The 19,616-nt window shown below is 36.0% G+C and overlaps 1 protein-coding gene across 3 annotated transcripts in view; it reads left to right on the top strand.

Annotated features, from left to right (window-relative positions):
- ADAM23 (ADAM metallopeptidase domain 23) overlaps window positions 1-19,616 on the top strand; it is a 163,790-nt gene that overhangs the window by 102,445 nt on the left and 41,729 nt on the right. For all 3 annotated transcript variants that reach the window (XM_049711923.1, XM_033429210.2, XM_004262805.3), the window contains exons 7-15: window positions 668-740; window positions 1,523-1,599; window positions 3,284-3,349; window positions 10,337-10,408; window positions 12,545-12,708; window positions 13,728-13,812; window positions 14,573-14,663; window positions 16,994-17,042; window positions 19,349-19,448. In XM_049711923.1, coding sequence (XP_049567880.1) covers window positions 668-740; window positions 1,523-1,599; window positions 3,284-3,349; window positions 10,337-10,408; window positions 12,545-12,708; window positions 13,728-13,812; window positions 14,573-14,663; window positions 16,994-17,042; window positions 19,349-19,448 — 777 coding nt within the window. The remainder of the gene's footprint in view (window positions 1-667; window positions 741-1,522; window positions 1,600-3,283; window positions 3,350-10,336; window positions 10,409-12,544; window positions 12,709-13,727; window positions 13,813-14,572; window positions 14,664-16,993; window positions 17,043-19,348; window positions 19,449-19,616) is intronic.

Genomic DNA, 19,616 nt, shown 5'->3' on the forward strand with positions numbered 1-19,616 from the left:
ATTAAATTGGCTGACACACTATGCACTCAGTAATGGAAGCTAATAGTAGTGATGGAAATAAGACTTTTCTAAAAGTATAGTATCTAGGGCAAAGGATATGAATATTTTCAAGATTGTTGATAGAATTGCTAAATTTCTCTCTGAACTATGCTACCAATTTACTCCTACCAGCAGCGTGAAAGTGTTTTGCCTTGCAACTATAATTGACTAGCGTTATCATAATTTTTAAACCTTTGCCAACTTGATGTCAGTAATTGGTGTATCTTTTTATTTGCATTTTGAAGGAGTGTTCAAGTAGTATTTACCTTTTAAAAAATATATTCATTGCCCATTTGTATTTTTTTCTTGTGAATTTCCTATTCATGGCTTTGAAGAAAGCCAAAGTTTAAGAGTAGCTAATGAAACTATGCTTTTATCTAAACTGGGGCAACTGGATGATGCTCTATTTTATTTAAAATTCAAGTTTCAATAAACCATCTACTTTTCATTTTTGATAACTAACACATCAGCATATAAGTGTTTCCATTTTAGGAAAGATATTATAAGTGTTTCCATTTTAGGAAAGTGTTTCCATTTTAGGAAAGATATTATAGAAAGTGCTAACACTGTTCCATAGAGGTGTGATCACATCTTGCTTTTTAATTGACTACAATTGTTTTTGTTTCAGAAAAGCACAGGTCGACCACACATAATTGAGAAAACCTTGGCAGGACAATATTCTAAGCAAATGAAGAATCTCAGTAAGTTTTAATTAAAGAAGCCACTCTATTTTATGTACTAGAGGCTTGACTTGGAGCTCAGTTGCACATGCAGGCTTGTTGGGAAATGGAGTAGGTTTGAGATCTGGAGTGAGCAGTGTGGGTGGGCAGTGGCGTGAACTGTGGCTTTAATGTAATGAAGCATGGAGAGTCATTTCTGATGGAAAGACTGAAATATGAAGCACAGAAGTAAAGCTGTGTTAGGAACTGGAGAGTGTGGCCAGATTTAACAGAGTGATTTACAGGGAGGTCCATCCTTAGATTTTCCTGGAAGTTTGCTGCTCTTTAACCAGCTTGGAGTGTCTTATGCTCTTGTCCTGTAGCATCTCAAGCATGCTGGATTATTGGAGTATGTGAGGTTACTTCTGTATATTAATACCCAAAATCTTTAGTAATTTATGCAAAAGCTTATGCCAGACATTATTTTTAATTCTAAGATGAATTAAGCATAGTAGAATTCTTCTAAATTTTCAGATATCCAGGGTCAGGTGGTTGTAGATGAAATACGCATACTCCAAGGAGTCTTGAATAGCTCGTAAAGTTTTTCATGAGGTTCGGAAGAAAATTATACCTTTGAATTATATTAATATTTGTGACTAAAAATGTGAAATATTTAATGATTGGCATGTTTTTTTCACCTTAGTTTATTTTGATTTTAGATGACAAATGCTATCAGTGCTACTTTTCCTTCATATATTTTAAAAACATTCTCCCATTGAAATGCAGTCAAACATAAATTTGGGTATTTTTTTTCTTTTGCACAGGTATGGAAAGCAGTGACCGGTGGCCCTTCCTATCTGAATTACAGTGGTTGAAAAGGAGAAGGAAGAGAGCAGTGAATGTGAGTGTGGCGTTGAGTCGTAGGCCGGGCTCTTTCACTCAAATTGTGTGCCTGTCATCACACTGTGGCTAAGTGTACCTAAAACAGTTTAGATTTGGGCAATTTCCTCTTACAAACAAAACCCAAAACAAAAATACCCTATGACTTGAGTCTTATGGGCATGGTGCTTTTTATTCAGCTTTCCCTGTAAGTGATACAAACTGATTTTGATGTTCTATGAACCCTGAAGGCATCTGAAGAATGTATTGTTTTCAAAGCACTTTTCTTATGAAAACTGCAGTGCATTTTTTCTGTTGAAAGTAGAGCAGGCTTTTTATTTGTTTATTTTTTTCTGGTATGACTTATCATATAAAATAAACTACTAACAAAAAAGTAGGGGAAGAGTTAGGTTTTGAAATGTTGACTAATCATGCTTATTTGTATTTCTTTTCAAGTTAAAAACAGTTATACCACACTTTGAAGCTGGATGTGTTTTTCTGAACAGAATAAATCTCTTTGACCATTAGTATCATGATAGTTACTAAATAAGAATCATGTAATTATATAATCAACAACTGTCATAGAGCTCCCATGTATTGATAAATGTATAGGGGCTTTGTAACTGAAATTATCTTCCTAGTCTATTTCATAATAGATTAGAAAGCTGTAATGATGGGGACTGTTTAGTAATTACATGGTGAATGCTATGTAACCGAAAATTAATTCCATGGCATATAGATTACATGGTAATTTGCTAGATAACTTAATGAGTAATTATTCTGAAAATTGCACACTTTAGATAATGTTTTGCTGAATGTACTTTTGTGAAGAAATTAGACCACCAGCCATCAAAAACTTGGTTGTAGGTCAAATCATCCTCTTTTATGAGCCTGTCTTTGTATTATGGTGATTATGGAAACAACTTTTTTTAACTTAGAGATCTCTTTTTGCTTACTCTTGAAGATGCAGTTGGTAATAAGTTTTATATAGGCTATTGATGTTTCACTACAGCCCGCCCCTATCAAATACAACTGATCAATGCTCATGTACTCTTCCAACTATGAAAAAGAAATAAAAGTCCAAATGACAGCTAAAATCCTTAGCCCTTGCTCTTAAAGGATTATCTAGTAGTAATCAAAATTTAGAAGAATTCAGAATATTGTAACTGTCAACATTTGTTCCTTTGAGAAGTTGTGTGGTTAAGAATTAGTACATTATTATAGAACTTCACTCCACTGAATTAAGATTTCTATATGATTACATTGGTACCTGTTCCAGATGTACTGTGCTATTCTAATTAAAGTTTTGTGCAGTTTTTCTTTGAAGTTTTGAGTAGATGTGAATATTTTTATCGTATCCTAATGCCAAAGAAATTGAGATTTATTTATTTTAACAGAATTACACTGAAAATTTTTCTCTAGAATATTTTTACATATAAAAATCGAATAAAAACATGAGCTCTCTCTATCTGGATGAATACTTTAATGATAATTAAATACAGTTCTTTTCTGAATACTTGTATGTTTACCCACACTTTACAGTCACTATTTTTTTCATTTCCCTGACCAAGTTTCTTTGAGGATGTTCATAAAGTGAGCAGCAAAGAGTTCTTCTGAAATTCAAAGTCAGTCTACCACTTAACAGTCAGCATCAGAGATATTTTCTATCAACCACCATTCTGACCACATATTTTTATTTTCCACAGCCATCTCGTGGTGTGTTTGAAGAAATGAAATATTTGGAACTTATGATTGTTAATGATCACAAAACGGTAAGAATATAGAATCAATGAATTTTAGATCTGACAGCTTACTTAAGAAAGAATAATAATCTTTTGTTAACTTTGGTCAAAATAAAATGTGATTCAGTGCTTAAAAGACATATGAAAACAATTATTGTCCTCCATTGGCCCTTCTTGAAGATAAAGTAGGAACTTTCTTAACCATATTCTGCTTAACCATTTCCCTCATAAAATATCTTGGTTGATACCATATGACCCAGCAATCCCACTATTGAGCATATACCCAGAGAAACCATAATTCAAAAAAACACTGCACCCCAATGTTCATAGCAGCACTATTTACAATAGCCAGGACATGGAAGCAACCTAAATGTCCATTGATAGAGGAATGGATAAAGAAGATGTGGTACATATATACAATGGAATATTAATCAGCCATAAAAAGGAATGAAATTGGGTCATTTGTAGAGATGTGGATGGACCTAGAGAGTGTCATAAAGAGTGAAGTAAGTCAGAAAGAGAAAAGCAAATATCGTATAATAACGCATATATGTGGAATCTAGAAAAATGGTATAGATGATCTTAGTTGCAAAGCAGAAATAGAGACACAGACTTAGAGAACAAATGTATGGATACCAAGGGGGAAAGGGGTGGGGTGGGAGGAATTGGGAGACTGGGATTGACACATATACATTATTGATACCATGTATAAAATGGACAACTGATGGGAACATGCTGTATAGCACAGGGAACTCACCTAGAGCACTGTGGTAACCTAAATTGGAGGGAAGTCCTAAAGGGAGGGGATATCTGTATGTGTATGGCTGATACATTTTGTTGTGCAGTGGAGGCGAACACAACATTCTAAAGCAATCATACTCCAATAAAAATTAATTTAAAAATAATAGAGTTAAAAAAAATATCTTGGTTGAAGCCTAGAGCATTCTGAAGGGTCTTGGTCAGTACGCTATTTGCTAATATAGTTGTATCCACAGAGGCAGATGGCCGACTGAATCCATTGTAATGTACTGCACCAGATTATATAAGGCTCTTGAGCGTCAGTGGATTTTGGCATCTTTGGGGCTCCTGAAACCAATCCCCCTCGGACACTGAGGGACAGCTGTATACTCAGTACTTGTGCTGTGCTGGTAAATGTTTAATACCTGGCTCTCTGAAAAAAACCCCTTGATGTATAATGTTTGTTTATATCCATGGTGTAAATACTCCCACCATGGCTGATTTCAAGCTACCAAAGTGAGGTCGTTAAATGAGGACCTGGGAAAAGATGCATCCAGTTGAATCCTGAACTGGTGGGAGCTGGCTCCAGCAACCCACTGCCCCACTTTCCAAACTGTTTAGGCCACTTGTAATTTTTGTTGTAATTACATAATTTAATTTTTTAAATTGTATAAACTAAGACAAAGAATAATTTGCTTTATGAAGACTAAGTTACATTTCTGGAGAGACTTTATAAAGGTGAGACTCTTAAGACATACCCAAGAGTCAGGTATAGGTGAAAAACTTGTGAAAGATTGCAGCAAAAATTCTGATTGCTTTGCAAATATCTTGAAGTTCTTGTTTTTCTTTAAGGAAATCAAAATTAGATTAGTAGACTATAGAATAAGTTTGTGTTTCATACAAAAATGAAAAAGTGAAATTCTAATCAGTAGAAAAGACCTTGAAACCATACATTTTTTAAAATGATGATTTAATTTATATTTAAACTTTTGTCTCTACTTTAGCAGGTGTTTTCTCTTAATTACCAAGCACTGGCTCAATTATGCTGAACATGAAGTTATGCAATAGCATACCTCTTAGTATGGTATGCAGATTTATTTTCTGTACCAGTAGCTTTTAAGTACATTGCTTGAGATATGTCAGTAAGAACCAGAATTATTGGAATTACATACAATTAAAAAAAAAAAGAATTACATACAATTTAGGACAGATCTTCCCTGATAGGAAGGAAAACCAAATGGGTAGGTAGCCATTTTAGATAATGAAGGCTAAACTATGAGTTTCTGATGGACATTAATTTCCTCGAAACCCCAAGATAACTTTTTCATCTGAATTATTTTTGGTGATTGGGACATTGAGATTTTGTCCAGCTACTTCTCAATCCTTAACATTGTGGCATGTTGTGAAATTATGGCTTTAGAAGGTTAAACTTTTTCCAACATCCAATATATACTTTTAAAGTAGTGAAAATAATTAAGATATATACAGTGCCTTTAAATTCACAAAGTGCATTCACATACAGCTGGTAATTGTTAGAAGAATTCTCCAACCCATGACTTGTAATTCCAAATCTCTTGTTCTACCAAATCTCTATTAGGAAAATACATGAAGCCATTAATCAGAGAGCAGATTTCAGTAACTATACAAATAGGAAACGATAATTTTTTCAACATTATATATATTTTGAATTTATTTGTAAATCTTTTAAAATGGGAAGCATTTAAATAATCTTGTCTTTATCTTATGAATAGTAAAATAATGCCCTCCTTTAAAATATTGTTTTTGTAAATAGAAAATTTCTAATATTATACCGTACAGTCTGTGATAAAGTTACATTATTTAGGCTACCAGATCTTTTAATGGTAAATTTTGGTAATTTGTTTTATTATTATTATTAAAATGAGTGAGAACTAGGAATGTATACATTTATCTTTGAAACCAGAAAAAACCCCTGTAATTTGTACTGATAAATCTGGAGGGAATACATGTTAGGAAATGAAAAAAAAATGAAAGCCTTTATTATTGAGTGATAATAATGCCTAAAGTAGAAGGAAATTACCTAAGAAGACTTCTATTGTTTTTTTTTAATTGAAGTGTAGTTGATTTACAGTATTTCAGGTGTACAGCAAATTGATACAGTTACACAGATTCTTTTCCATTATAGGTTATTACAAGGTATTAAATATAGTTCCCTGTGCTATACAGTAAGCCCTTGTTAGAGTTCTACTATTTTAATACATATTGCATCGATGCAATAGAACTAAATAGATTCCTTTTCCTTTAAGACCCAGTTATACTCTAGTCCATAATAGTCCCAAATAAGTGTGTCATTTTATAAGAATTTTTTTTTCTTTTGAGAGTTGAGAAAAGTTCATTTTCAAAGGTGTGCTTTATATGAGATGAAGATTGTTTCTGAATTTGAATGCTTCAAAGAAGGGATGGATCAGAGTACTTAAATTCATGTGTTGAAAGTAAAACTAAACTAGAATAATTGACATCTATTCTTTAATAACTGGAGATTTGCTATTGGATTTTAAAATGTCATCCCACTGACAGTACTCATTTTATAATCTTTGTGCTAGATGAGGCAGCACACTTATTTTGATAACTATCACCCTCAGGTTGAAAGTCAAGCTCTAATTTTAATTTTTTTCAAAAAGCAAATACCTTAAGGATTGTGTTTATTCAGATAGGAAAAGCAAATTTGGCACTTTAAATGTAAATTACTTTCAGTGATTGGAAAATGTGGAAATAAATTCTATCATAAATGGAGATTTCACGTTTTTCTTTGTAAAATTAATTCTCATTCATGAAGAAAGTAGAAACATTTTGCCTACGTTTACATTCACACTTACCTCTTTAATTCAGAGTAACCTTTCTGAAAAAATGCAGATATCTTATTTTGAACAAGCATCATATATTATCAGTAGCTTTCAATTAGAAAAGAAAAATCCCTCAATTTTGTATAAAGCATTTTAGTAGCAGGCTGGCAGAGTCCAATTTGTGAGCCAATTAAAGCCTTATAGCGGTCTGCCAAACATTTCTTTGAGCCATTTCGCCTCAATATAAATATTAAAAACCTTATTCTATTAGAAAATTAGTTGAAATATTTTAAAGTGCATGAAAAACAAATGTTTTTCTTACATTGTTGCTATATCCTTATGTATATAGGTGCAAATAGGAAAGGATAGCTCATATATTTTTTAATTTAAACCTCATTTGGTTTTCCTTATTTGAAAGCCACTATATTTTATAGGAACTCAACATATTATGATTTCTCATCAATAATCATGATTTACTAGGAGCATACATAAACTATTTTATATGACTTGTTAACTGAACAAGTTTATCTCCTGTGTCAACCCAGGGTAAGCGTTGAATTTCAGCTTTGTGATCTTGGATAAGTTATTTGTCCTCTCTGAGCCTCACTTTCCACATTTATAAAAATGGGGATAGTAAAACCTACCTCACTGAGTTGTGAGGAGCAAATATTTGTTGTAGGAGAAACACTAATGACAGACCCTAGTAAATCCTAGGTACTCAATTATATGGAATTTCTAGTGAATAAATCTAGTGGTTATTCTTTGTCCTTATCGTACTTGCCTTCTCAGTAGCATGGGACACAGCTGATTACTCTTTCCTGTTTGAAACATTTTCTTAATCTTTTAGCTTCTGTGACACAATAGTTTTCTCACCTCACTGGCCATTTCTTCTTAGTCTTTTATGTCTGGCCTCTAGAGTTACGGGAGTGCCCCATAGTTTGATTTGGGGCTCTCTTTTCTTTCTATAACTCTTCCTCAAGTGATCACTTCCAGTCTTAAGTCTTTAAAGTATATCATGACTTAAATTCATCACTCTCAACTTTATACTCTAGCCTTCTGTGTTCCACAGTTCTATATTCAACTGCCTACTTGACATCTTTACTTCAGTATTGAATAGGCATCCCACATTTAACATTTCTAAATCAGAACTCTTGGTTCTCTAGTTCTAAACTGCCCTCCCCCAGTCTTTCTCATTATTTTAAATGACACCTCCCCCACCCCCAGCTATTCAAGTTCAAAACCTAGGAGTCATGTTTTTTTCTTCTCTTTCCTTACCTTCCAACATCCTATAATGATGTCCAGCCTTCATTATTTTTTAACCTGGACTCTTGCAGCAGTTTCCCAACAGGTCTCTCTGCATGCATTCTTGACCCTTTCTAATTCACTCACCTCACAGCAGGCAGAGTGATCTTTCTAAAAGGAAAACCAGAGGGAATTCTCTGGCGGTCCAGTGGTTAGGACTCTGCGCTTCCACTGCAGTGGGCACGGGTTCGATCCCTGGTCAGGGAACTAAAAAATCCTGCAAGCCACGTGGCCAAAAATAAAGAAAATCAGAGAATTGGAAGTTATAAATATGAAATGAATGGAAGACATCACATTTTAATAGACTTTTAAAGTCCTCATTGTTTTTAACTTACATGTCATGTTTCCCATGACCCTTATACTACAGAAAGACATATCCCAAAAGGACAAATAAATGTTCAGAAGCAAAATAAAATTCATTTGAATAGATATGTAACACCACTGCATTAGAATAGGTGTCAGCTAGTATTTTCCCTTTCTTTTTGTGATAAGTGCTTCTTCATGTCAGGACTTTTTTTTTTTTTTTAAAGTATACAATTCAGTGACATTTAGTACCTTCACTATGTGGTGCAATCATTACCTCTGTCTAGTTTCAAAACATTTCATCACCCCAAAGAGACTTAATGTTGAGACTTTCGCATTTACTGTGTTGGCCAAAAAGTAAGATGTTACAGAAAGACCCGAACGAACTTTTTGGCCAACCCACTATTTTAAAGGATAGCTTTGAAGTTTTTCAGCTTGTGGAGTTTGCTAGGCAACTTAAAATGCTGAGCTCTTTACAACAACTTCTTTATGCTACATTTACAAAAAGCTGTTAAAAGGTCTCACTGTGTCCTCACATGGTGGAAGGGACTAGGGATCTCTCTGGAACCTCTTTTATAAGGCACTAATCCCATTCATGATGGCTCCACCCTCATAACCTAAGTACCGCTCAAAGGTCCCACGTCCTAATACCATCATTTTGAGGGTTGGGATTTCAGTATGAATTTTGGGGGCACACCATTGCAAATATTATAAATAGTCATAAATTAATGAATGCTACTAATAACACAATACTAAGTTATTGCACATTTATCATAGGTTGTCAGTAGGCTCAGCATTATTAAAAAATATATATCAGATCTATAAACATTAAGACATATTCTTCATTTAAAAAACAGAGTAACAGGGTTAAAGAGAGAATGAAATGAAGGGGGTCTGACAAATTTATAACGTGAAAATGGGCAAAGGAGAAGAAAAGAATATCATGATATTCTAACGTGGAAGTAGTTTTAATCTTTATGAAGAGGCATTATTTTTATAATTATAAATGAAGTCAAGTTTTAAAGACATGGTGCAAACCTGATTCAGTAGTTCTGAGGATGTTTTTCTTTCTCCTCAGCAGAGGGCATTATCCCCCTGTGGTAAACTTTAGTTTTTAAATGTCCTCTCAAAGCCATATTAATTGCAGTACTCCTTGCTAAAACTGTAGCCCTTCAGATGTTATGTAATTATTCTATTAATTTACTTTATTTTCCTAAGTGATCATAAATAACCATAAGCAACTATACACTATCGGCACACTTCAGTTTTACTCTTTGTCTCTTCTTTGTTTTGACTTCTGAGCCGTCACAAGCAAAAGGCTTCATTTGGAGAAGGCATTCTTCTGAAAGAATACACTAAAATGTACGACAGACGCGTTCCACATCATGGACTGAATCTGAAGTGTTGCCTAAGAAATTTTCTTGATCTTTGTATGGGCTTGAATTCAAGTGAGGCGGGTGTCCAGTTGGGATTAACTTTCTTGATCTAAGCTCTTTATAAACTGGTAAAGGTCATTTCCGTGAAACAAACAAATAATAAAAAAAAAGGATTGCATTTGTTAGACATTGAGACTGAATTAACAGCTTACTCCTCAAGTGTAAAGTTTCCCACTCAGAATCACTAGGCCGTCTCCATTACCTGGAACATCATGGGTATTTTAGACAGCTATAGTTTTCCTGCCTAACAGAGAAATAAGTAAGAACATCACTATATCCTAACACAGCACAAACTAAATTCTGTATTTTTAATCCCTATTTCTACTGTTGCTGTCAGATTTCTGTTTTTACAGAATTTTGAAATTTATCATTAAATTATGGTTTGACAGTGACTGGTATATCTTTCCCCCTCCCAGTATAAGAAGTGTCGCTCTTCTCATGCGCATACAAACAACTTTGCGAAGTCTGTGGTCAACCTTGTGGATTCTGTAAGTATCCTGGTTTTCTTGAACCTCTTTTTCCAAAGTGGAATGGTTTATATCTCTATTTGCTTACTCGCTGCTTTAGTTCTTTCTGAGACAAAAGTAAAAATGCTATCCTTATCTCATCTGGCTAATAAGAAATTATAGAGTGGTCTGCTTCATAAAGGGCAGTGTTATCAGAGTTTCAGGGGACTGTTGAGTTATTCTTGGGATCCCAAAGATGCATTGATATTGCTTCTAAGTGATGTCTAGATATTATTGTCACAAGAGTTTAGTTAGGACAAAAATACTGGAGAAAATTAGCTACCGAAAAGAGTGTAAATTAAACTTGGCAAATGAGATTTCGTTAATAATAATCAGTTGAGCTTATCTTCTTAAATATAAGGTAGAAGAACGAATAGATTGAGGTGGATTATGTTTGGAGGATATAGGCAATACAAAAAAATTTTTTGTAAAAGAACCCAAATTTACTTTCTTCGTGTCCCCATAAGAATGCTTCAGACTTTATTTTTAGATGACAGAATTAAGTGCAGTCCCAAAATAAAGCTAATTTAAAACAGTAAAATGTATATCTTCTTAAAAAGACTTCTATAAATCTTTCTTATTGAGTTTTTTCCCTCCTCTCCTTCTGTCAGTTACAGAGAATGATGGTTAAGATTTTCTTCCTTTTTCCTTTAGATAGGAAATCCGTAAATGTGAATATTATTCATTACGTTCCAATAAATAATTCAATTTGACTAGTCATAAATATAGCATAGTATTTTGTGTATTCTAATGTAAAGTGCTGTTTTGCTCAGCTAAATGTATGTTTATCTGGTATTTATTGTATGTTCCCTCTTAACTGGGAAAAAAAACCTTTATAAATTGCTTAATATCTAAATGATACTTATTTTCTCTAAAGAACTGCCTTCATTTTTGCCTTTTAGACAGTCCAAAAGTCTCCAATCATGTAAGCATTCATAACATATAATACGTGGTAGGCACAGCTGAGCAGTATAAAATGGGTGCAGGGTAATAGAGTAGCTTGTAGCGTTAGGATTGAAATTCTGAAAGCCAGTTATCACCTGCTTTATTAATTTTCTTTAATTTCAGCCCTTGTCAGTCTTCTCAGAGGAAAACTATAAATGGATATGAAAAAGAGAATATTAAACACACCTTTCCCTCTGCCCCAGCTGTTTTTGTCATTTCACCATGTTTGTCATTTCACCATGTTTGTCATTTCACCATGATTGAACAGAATCACATCTTGCAAAGTGTCTTTTTTATTTTGATTTACCATACAAGGTTCTGAAGCTGACCAACTAATTTGTTTTTTAAAGACATTACACTTAACTCACTCCCTGTTGTAAAATCATTATAGCTTCACGGTAATTTAGGCATGATAAATCTTTCCTTTCCTCAGTGTGTTCTAAGATCATCCATTCTTTTCTTAATTAGCTTGAAAATAGGACAAAATGACAACATTCATCAAAATTGCTTACATGTGTGAATTATTTAGCTACTGGGCCAAAAGCAGAAAAAGAGAGCAGAAAATTACAATTTAAATATTGTGAGTGATGTCACCCTATGGTGAGGGTGACATAGGTCATGTAAGACTGCTTTTCCCTCCTTTGGCCTCAGATCGTGATTCTCTTCCACTGTTATTTTACTTTTCATACCACAAGGCTTCCAAGGGCAAAAGCCAGCCATGGTGTTAGTGCTTGTCCAAGGATTCAGTGATCTGTTCCAATCCTGCAGGAGTAACTGGTCATATCACATTTACTCAGAACCAGTATATCAGGCTCCAACCTGTTATCTCCTATGAGGTTTGGAAGGGTGATTTTACTAAACCCTGTTTTGAACTTACGTCCAGACTTTAGAATCGTGATACTCCTAGTATAGATCCCCCAGTGAGATGCCTGGCTGCTAAAGATGCTGATTTGGGATTGAAGTAACTTTGTAGGAGAGGCTGAGTTGTATGATTGTTCTTTCTTTTTGCTCTTGGAAAAGAGAAAGGAAAGAAGATTCTCTCTGATGAGCTGATTCTGACGTCGTGTTCTCCTCTCACCTCCCCTTCCTGTCCTTCCGCTGACTCTGAAACACTGATTGTGCATGTTTGACCCAGTGTTTTCCTCCTGCACCTGTCCTGTTGTATACCCTCAGATTTACAAGGAGCAGCTTAATACCAGGGTTGTCCTGGTGGCTGTAGAGACCTGGACTGAGAAGGATCATATTGACATCACCACCAACCCTGTGCAGATGCTCCACGAATTCTCCAAATACCGGCAGCGTATCAGGCAGCATGCTGACGCTGTGCATCTCATCTCGTACGTATCCCCAGCCCTTGGCTTGACGTTGATCTTTATCCCTTTATTGTATCAGTTAGGTTATATATCAATAAATCAATCCTGAACCAGTTTGAGGTTGATTCCTCTGTTACATAAGAAGCACAGAAGTAGGCTGCCCAGTGCTGGAATGGTGGTTCCACAGTCATGAGATTTACTTTCAGAGCACATCTGTACCTTCAGACCCTCCATCCTCAGGGTCAACTCATGATTCAAGACAGCTGCTGACACTCCAGCCTTCACCACAGGCAGCAGGCATGCCAGGGAGGGAGGATTGCGAAAGGGCCCTCCTTCCAGCTGAGTTAGCTCCTTTAAAGCAGATTTCCTGAAAGCCTGCACACATCACTTTCACCAACAAATCATTTGCTAGATCTTTTTTAAAAAAATTTTTATTGGGGTATAGTCGGTTTACAATGCTGTGTTAGTTTCAGGTGTACAGCAAAGTGAAAATGAACTATTGACTGAAATTGACGTTTCATCTCTAAGGAAAAGGGGTGCTTTGCTCACTTTTGATATCATAAATTGCTCCCTTCCCCCCTTGGTGGCTAAGCTGTTTTCAGACAGTCCTCTAAGGTTCTGTCCTGGGATCAAACCAACCAAAGTCCTCCTTCCTTTCTTCTCACCTGTTACTCTTTGCTTTTCTCTCAGTGTTTAATCACCAATTTACAATCATCAATATTTTGTATAACTACTATATAGTCTCTACTAGAAAAAAGTCAAGGGCTGTGGTCTGTTTATCTTCGTGTCCTCAGTTCCTGTGCCAGTATATGATGCTTAGTTAGGTGGTCAATTGATGTTTGCTCAACTGAGATTATTTAACATAACATTAATCTAAAGGTATTTATAATAACATACATTTAAAGGTATTTAAAATACAGTTTTTGATTTTCTAAAGGAGGGTTGGTTTGGGGTATTCAGTGTAGGACAATAGACATATTTGCGGAGAGTTGAAATACAATGGTCACTACATTGGTTTCCTAATAGCACTTATTTTTCCTAAGGCGTGTGACATTCCACTATAAGAGAAGCAGCCTGAGTTACTTTGGAGGTGTCTGTTCTCGCACAAGGGGAGTTGGTGTGAATGAGGTAAATGTTACCAATTTTCCTAAAGTAGAGCTTTATCTGTGCATCTAGTCTCTTTCTTCCCCATGGCCTAGTTTACTTCCCTTTTCAGGCCTGTTTTAGAATGATAATGACATTGAGACTATAGTATGAGTGGTTCGTATTAGTAAATAGAACCCAAAGTGGTCTTTGGGTTTAGAAAAGAGGTAATTGTGTCATATCATAATGATAGTTTTTCATATTTATCAGGCAGATGCAAGCCAAAGATTGGCCCAGAAATTTCTTGGCCTCTATAGATACGTTTTTATAAGCTTGTTTATCCTTCTTTTATGACTTTTTAAAAAAGTTATTTGCTCTTCTGCCTATGTTAGGTTTAACACATCCCAAAAGTCGAACCAACCAAATCTAAACCTTGGTCAATACCTGAATCTATTATACCAGGTTATCCCAGTAGCCATCATTCAGTGGAGACCTCTCTTGACAGATTTGTAGTAAGTTGAATTTATTCTTGGTTTGGTATGAACTGAAATGGGGCACAGCCTTTTATGATTTTATGTTTCCATGTGAGAACATCAAGTTCTGAGAGATGCCACATAGTGAGAGAGGCTTTCTCCTTCTTGGGCCCAGTTGCAAGGAAGAAGCGATAAGGAGCATAAGCTGTCTTTTGATGCTGTGAGGCTCTACTTAGGGGACTGAGATGAAATGTGGTGATGATTAAGAAATAATAACTAGCTTTGTGCCCTCTCTCAAATGTTTCCCACACACTTTCAACTCTGAAAAACAGTATGGTCTTCCAATGGCAGTGGCACAAGTATTATCGCAGAGCCTGGCTCAAAACCTTGGAATCCAATGGGAACCTTCTAGCAGAAAGCCAAGTATGTACATTGACCTTCTTACTTTCATGTGCCATTCTGTCTGTATAATGCATGTCCGGTCAATAAAGAAATATTTTTCATTTCTAAGTCATAATACCTTAACTGTAGTGTGTTCCTTCCTCTAAACAATGATAAGATGAGCAATTTAAGGTAATTCTTAATCTGTGTGGGTTGGAGAAATGTCCCTTTCAAAGTCCATAAAATCATATTTCTCAGGGCGTGATCAGTTCTTTCTGACACTGCAGAATGTTGGGGTGGGTGGTGGTGAATACTCGCCCTCTGGATTCTAACCAGTTGAGTGTAGCCACAAGATGTCAGTGAAGCTCCACCACAAGTACAGTTGGATCAGAAAATAGCTTAGGCCTAGAGTTAAAAGGAGCTCAAACTCTAATTAAACGTACCCGTCTACTTACCTCAAATTAAACTTACCCACCTAGTACCATCAGAAACATTGGAGAAGCTTCCTGTACAGGCAGTCCCGTCCTGGAACTTGTAAACATGGGGACAGATGATAGAGGATAGCTCTCCTCTACTGGGCAGGCAGGCCAAGAGAAGCAGCCACAAATCCCATCCAGTAGGAAAACACAGCTAGTGACTGCTGGGTGTCACTCTCCTCTTTGACCAGAGGAGATGCAGATGGAAAGACAGGGCTGAGATTCTAGTGGCGAAGTGTTGAAGGCCCACAATAATTTTAGGGGGCCCTTGAACGTTTTTAACTTCCTTTAAAATCGGTATAAAATCCAACTGGGATTCGATTCCTCTTTATATCAATACACTAGCAAAATATAATTTCTAACACACTTTTGTGGCAGAAGGCAAAAGTGCCTAGGACACACAACGAGATCCTGTGGAAAGAAAAACCTGAGGTATTCACTCCTAATCTGTTACCTAGGAATTAAGTGGAAATCTACTCCCCTCAGTGAAAATATCAGATGCTAGGAATAAAGGTCCCCCTCTCTACCACAGCCGCCCTAAAGAAGAAGAGGACAAAACTCTACCTTAACATTATCCTATATTTTGTACTTTTTGACTACTATCAAATAATTGTCATTAATACATAGTGTTATGGAAACTTGAAGCAAAATATATATCCAGGGTGTCTTGATTCCCTTTAAGGGCATATTAAGTCATCACTTTATGGGTACATTAAGTCTGGTGGCATTGAGCAATTCTCCACAAACTTTCATCTATTAATTTCTTGCTCAGAGTATTTGCTTTCCCAGGGAAACACATAGTACATATTAAAGGAAGTGATTCAGGTTTCACTGGCTGGCATCAATACCTGAAAACCAGAAAGGAGTAGAACCAGGTTTATGTCCTTGTTTGAAAAGCCTGGAGCCAGGAAGAGGCCAGTGCTGGGGGCAGCTGAGAGATATTGCTGAGTCAGGTGACGGAGTAGGGTGAGCGATAGGCTTCATTACTAATGCCGGGCATAATTCCTTCCTCAAATTCTTTATTCCTTTGTGAATTGTTTGTTTAGGTAGATTCGTTCTGTACTTTGAATTTTTAAAGATCCATTTGGAAGTCTTTCTTTAAAAATATCTTTGTCTATCATAGGAAAGAGAATAGGAAAAAATAAATGAAAAGGACAGCCCGTCACAATACCCATATGTCCATCTGTCGTATCTATGTTAAGTTTATGGTTGTTATTTAATTTAGATGATTTTACATTTCTATTTTAGATTTCTCTCTTTTGCTGAACCTTTTCGCTTAGTGTTCTTCAAGTCTCTGGCTGATTCTTGCTTTGACTCCAGCAAATTGAATTCTCTCCTCTAACGTCCGGTGTGGTCTGTTAGCAGGACTTCAGTGAGGGCTCATTGCATTTGTGCAGTAGAGCTTTGTAGTTCCCAGAGAGCACACAGATTACCATCTCATGTGAGCCCCAGAACCACTCTGGGAGACAGAGAGATGCATTCGCATTTTAGAGGTGGAAACACTGAGACCCAAGAAATGCTAAGTCACTTGCCTATGAAACTCTCTCATCACACAGAACTTGGACTAAAACTCAGGCTTTACAGTCTCTAGACCAGGTACTTTTCATTAAACATTGGCACTAGGAACTTAATTGAATTCTCTGAGTTACAAAAATGGAGAGGCGCAATTTTATTTCTTGCAGCTGTTGTCTTAGGAAGCAAGCTATAGTGTTGGAAAGGGAAAAGAAATATTGATTTAAAGGAAATACGTTTTGTTTGGTGAGACTTCACATTCTGTACCTGTCTGACATGGAATTGGTAATAAGGAACTATTTCAAGGGCTGTGATGCAAATTAAAGATGTGACTTTTGTTGTTTCCCTCTTCTTTTGTTGCTTTTTATTGTTTCATTGGACTAGAATGTGACTGCACAGAATCCTGGGGCGGCTGCATCATGGAGGAGACGGGGTAAATTTTCATTGTAAACGCATTTGTTATATACCTTTTACTGAAATTGTTACCTATAATTAGATACACAGTCTCTCAGGTACTGGTCTTTTAGGCTAAGCCTTAGAATAAATTCAATAATTCATTGTCTGATACGTTAAAAAATGAAATGGCTAGTTTGCTTTATACTTTAATTTTTTATTCAAAGTTGGTAATAAAAGTAAAATAAAGTAACCACTTCTACATCTATTAACCCTTAAAGGAAGCACATGATTAAATGCTTCTAAGTTTAGTGGATGCATTAATTTTTTAGTACAGTTAGGATAAAAGCTGGTTGTCTAGACTGTCAGTGAAAACCAATTTAGTCAACAATTTATATTTTAAGGAACTCGTAAGTAGACATGTTTACTGTAATAAAATTGTACTGCATTCCTTATATAATCAATAAAGCTTTTTTAAACAAATTAAGACAGATTTATCGTGTCTAGGTGGTCTTCTACTGCTAGACATTTGAATAGTTGCTCACCTAACTCCTGTCTCCTATTGTAGATCATTTGGAAACTAGAGGGTTGCTGTTGCATCTGTGAACCAAGGCCTAGAAACATTGCCCTCTTTCCCAGGGACCCCTGCCTCCTGGGAGCCACTGCCGCAAGGCCTCCTAAGCTAGAGCCCACTCCTAATAGATAGAAGAGGTTTCCTCACTCATGTGTCTCTCCCACTTCCTTTGCCCATGCCAGACATCTGCTCAACACATCACCATTTCTGGTCCTGCCCCCTCCCTGTGATCCCCAGTTGCCAGAAGCCCTGACCTACTTTTACAGAGTCCCTTCCTTATTTGTGCACCAGGAGTCCAGGGAACAGGAGGTGTGTGAGCATGAAGGCTTGAGGAGAGAGTCAGCCTTTATGCTTGCTACTTTAGAACACATGTTTCTAGAAAAGTAATTTAAACTTGAAACCGTTAGCTTTCGTGCTCCCCCTCCCCTGAGGCTTCCTACAGACGGTAACACCATTCATAATACAGGTTTTATCCGGAGAGGCCTTCTGTCTTCTAAACTTCCAGTTTCTAAATAGATTTTTAGACTGACTACCCATAGGATATAATAAAATTATTTAAGCTTAATTTGTATTTTCTCAAGTATATGTTTCTACATAGTTCTTGTAAGAGATCACTGTCAACAATGGTAGATTTTACCTTCCATACACTACCCTCATACATAAGGAAATATAAATCTATTGGATCACATCCTAGAATAAGTGACCTAGTACTCTCAAATCAAGTACTATGACAAATATGTCCAAGGAATCAATGTGTATGACTCAGTTTAACCTTGACCATACATATAATATTCCCCTATGTACTGACACAGTGATAGTAATTTGATTAACTCACAAAGAGATTCACTGTATTCCTGCAAAATCATGAATATTACCAAATAATATTTGAATTGGAGAATAAGGAGCTATTACCTAATTCTAATTCAGAAGGCGCTTACCCTAATTCTGTTTTGACTGTGTGTATATACACATAAAAACATATATAGTCTAACACATCTCTTTAGGGTTTCCTTGTTTACCTCAATTGTGTCGCTGAAGCCTGCAATACATAATCTTTAATCAGTTGACCCTCACAACTTCCTTCTCCAAAGTAAAATCTAGTAGGTTCCCAAGTTCCTTTTATTCAGGACAGAGGCAAAAAACCCCCCCAAAAACCCTGCTTATCTTTACTGAGACAGAGCGAATAAAAGTGACTACATTTTTTTTTAACATCTTTATTGGAGTATAATTGCTTTACAATGTTGTGTTAGTTTCTGCTGTATAACAAAGTGAATCAGCTATATGTATACCTATGTCCCCATATCTCCTCCCTCTTGCATCTCCCTCCCACCCTCCCTATCCCAGCCCTCTAGGTGGTCACAAAGCACTGAGCTGATCTCCCTGTGCTATGCGGCTGCTTCCCACTAGCTACCTATTTTACATTTGGTAGTGTATATATGTCAGTGCTAGTAACCACATTTTAATATACAGCCTAGATGAAGTTTGGGGATGAACTTTTCAAAAACTCTTTCAAGCCTGAGCACAAAGGGGCTTGACTGCTAAGGAGATTGTAACCTAGCCCCCCAAATCTGTGATTTTCTTTGAATTTCTATTTTTACAGACTCTACCACACATACTTACTTAGTAGTTTGAACATAAGTGCCTTGTCAAAGTTTGTGTAGAATCATCTGGATCCAGAGTGATGATTTTATTCTAATTCAAGGGTTTTAATTTTCTTCTCTGATGACTGCTTTTGGTAAATTTTTTACATAATTGATTCTTTATTTCCTCAGGGTATCCCATTCCAGAAAGTTCTCAAAGTGCAGCATTTTGGAGTATAGAGACTTTTTACACAGAGGGGGTGGAGCCTGTCTTTTCAACAGGCCAACAAAGGTTAGTAATTTAGAAAGTGTAATTATTTCTCCAATTTTTTTACAATGGAATTATGCCAAATATCAGATACTTGGCTTGGAAAGCAGGTTTCTTTCCAATCAGATTAATATTTAGTTATAAAAGGCTTTGTCATGTTAAAGATTAAGTCTCGTTTAAATGAATTACAAG

This window comes from Orcinus orca, chromosome 7 (genome assembly GCF_937001465.1).
Source record: "Orcinus orca chromosome 7, mOrcOrc1.1, whole genome shotgun sequence".
NCBI classification, from domain to species: Eukaryota; Metazoa; Chordata; class Mammalia; order Artiodactyla; family Delphinidae; genus Orcinus; species Orcinus orca.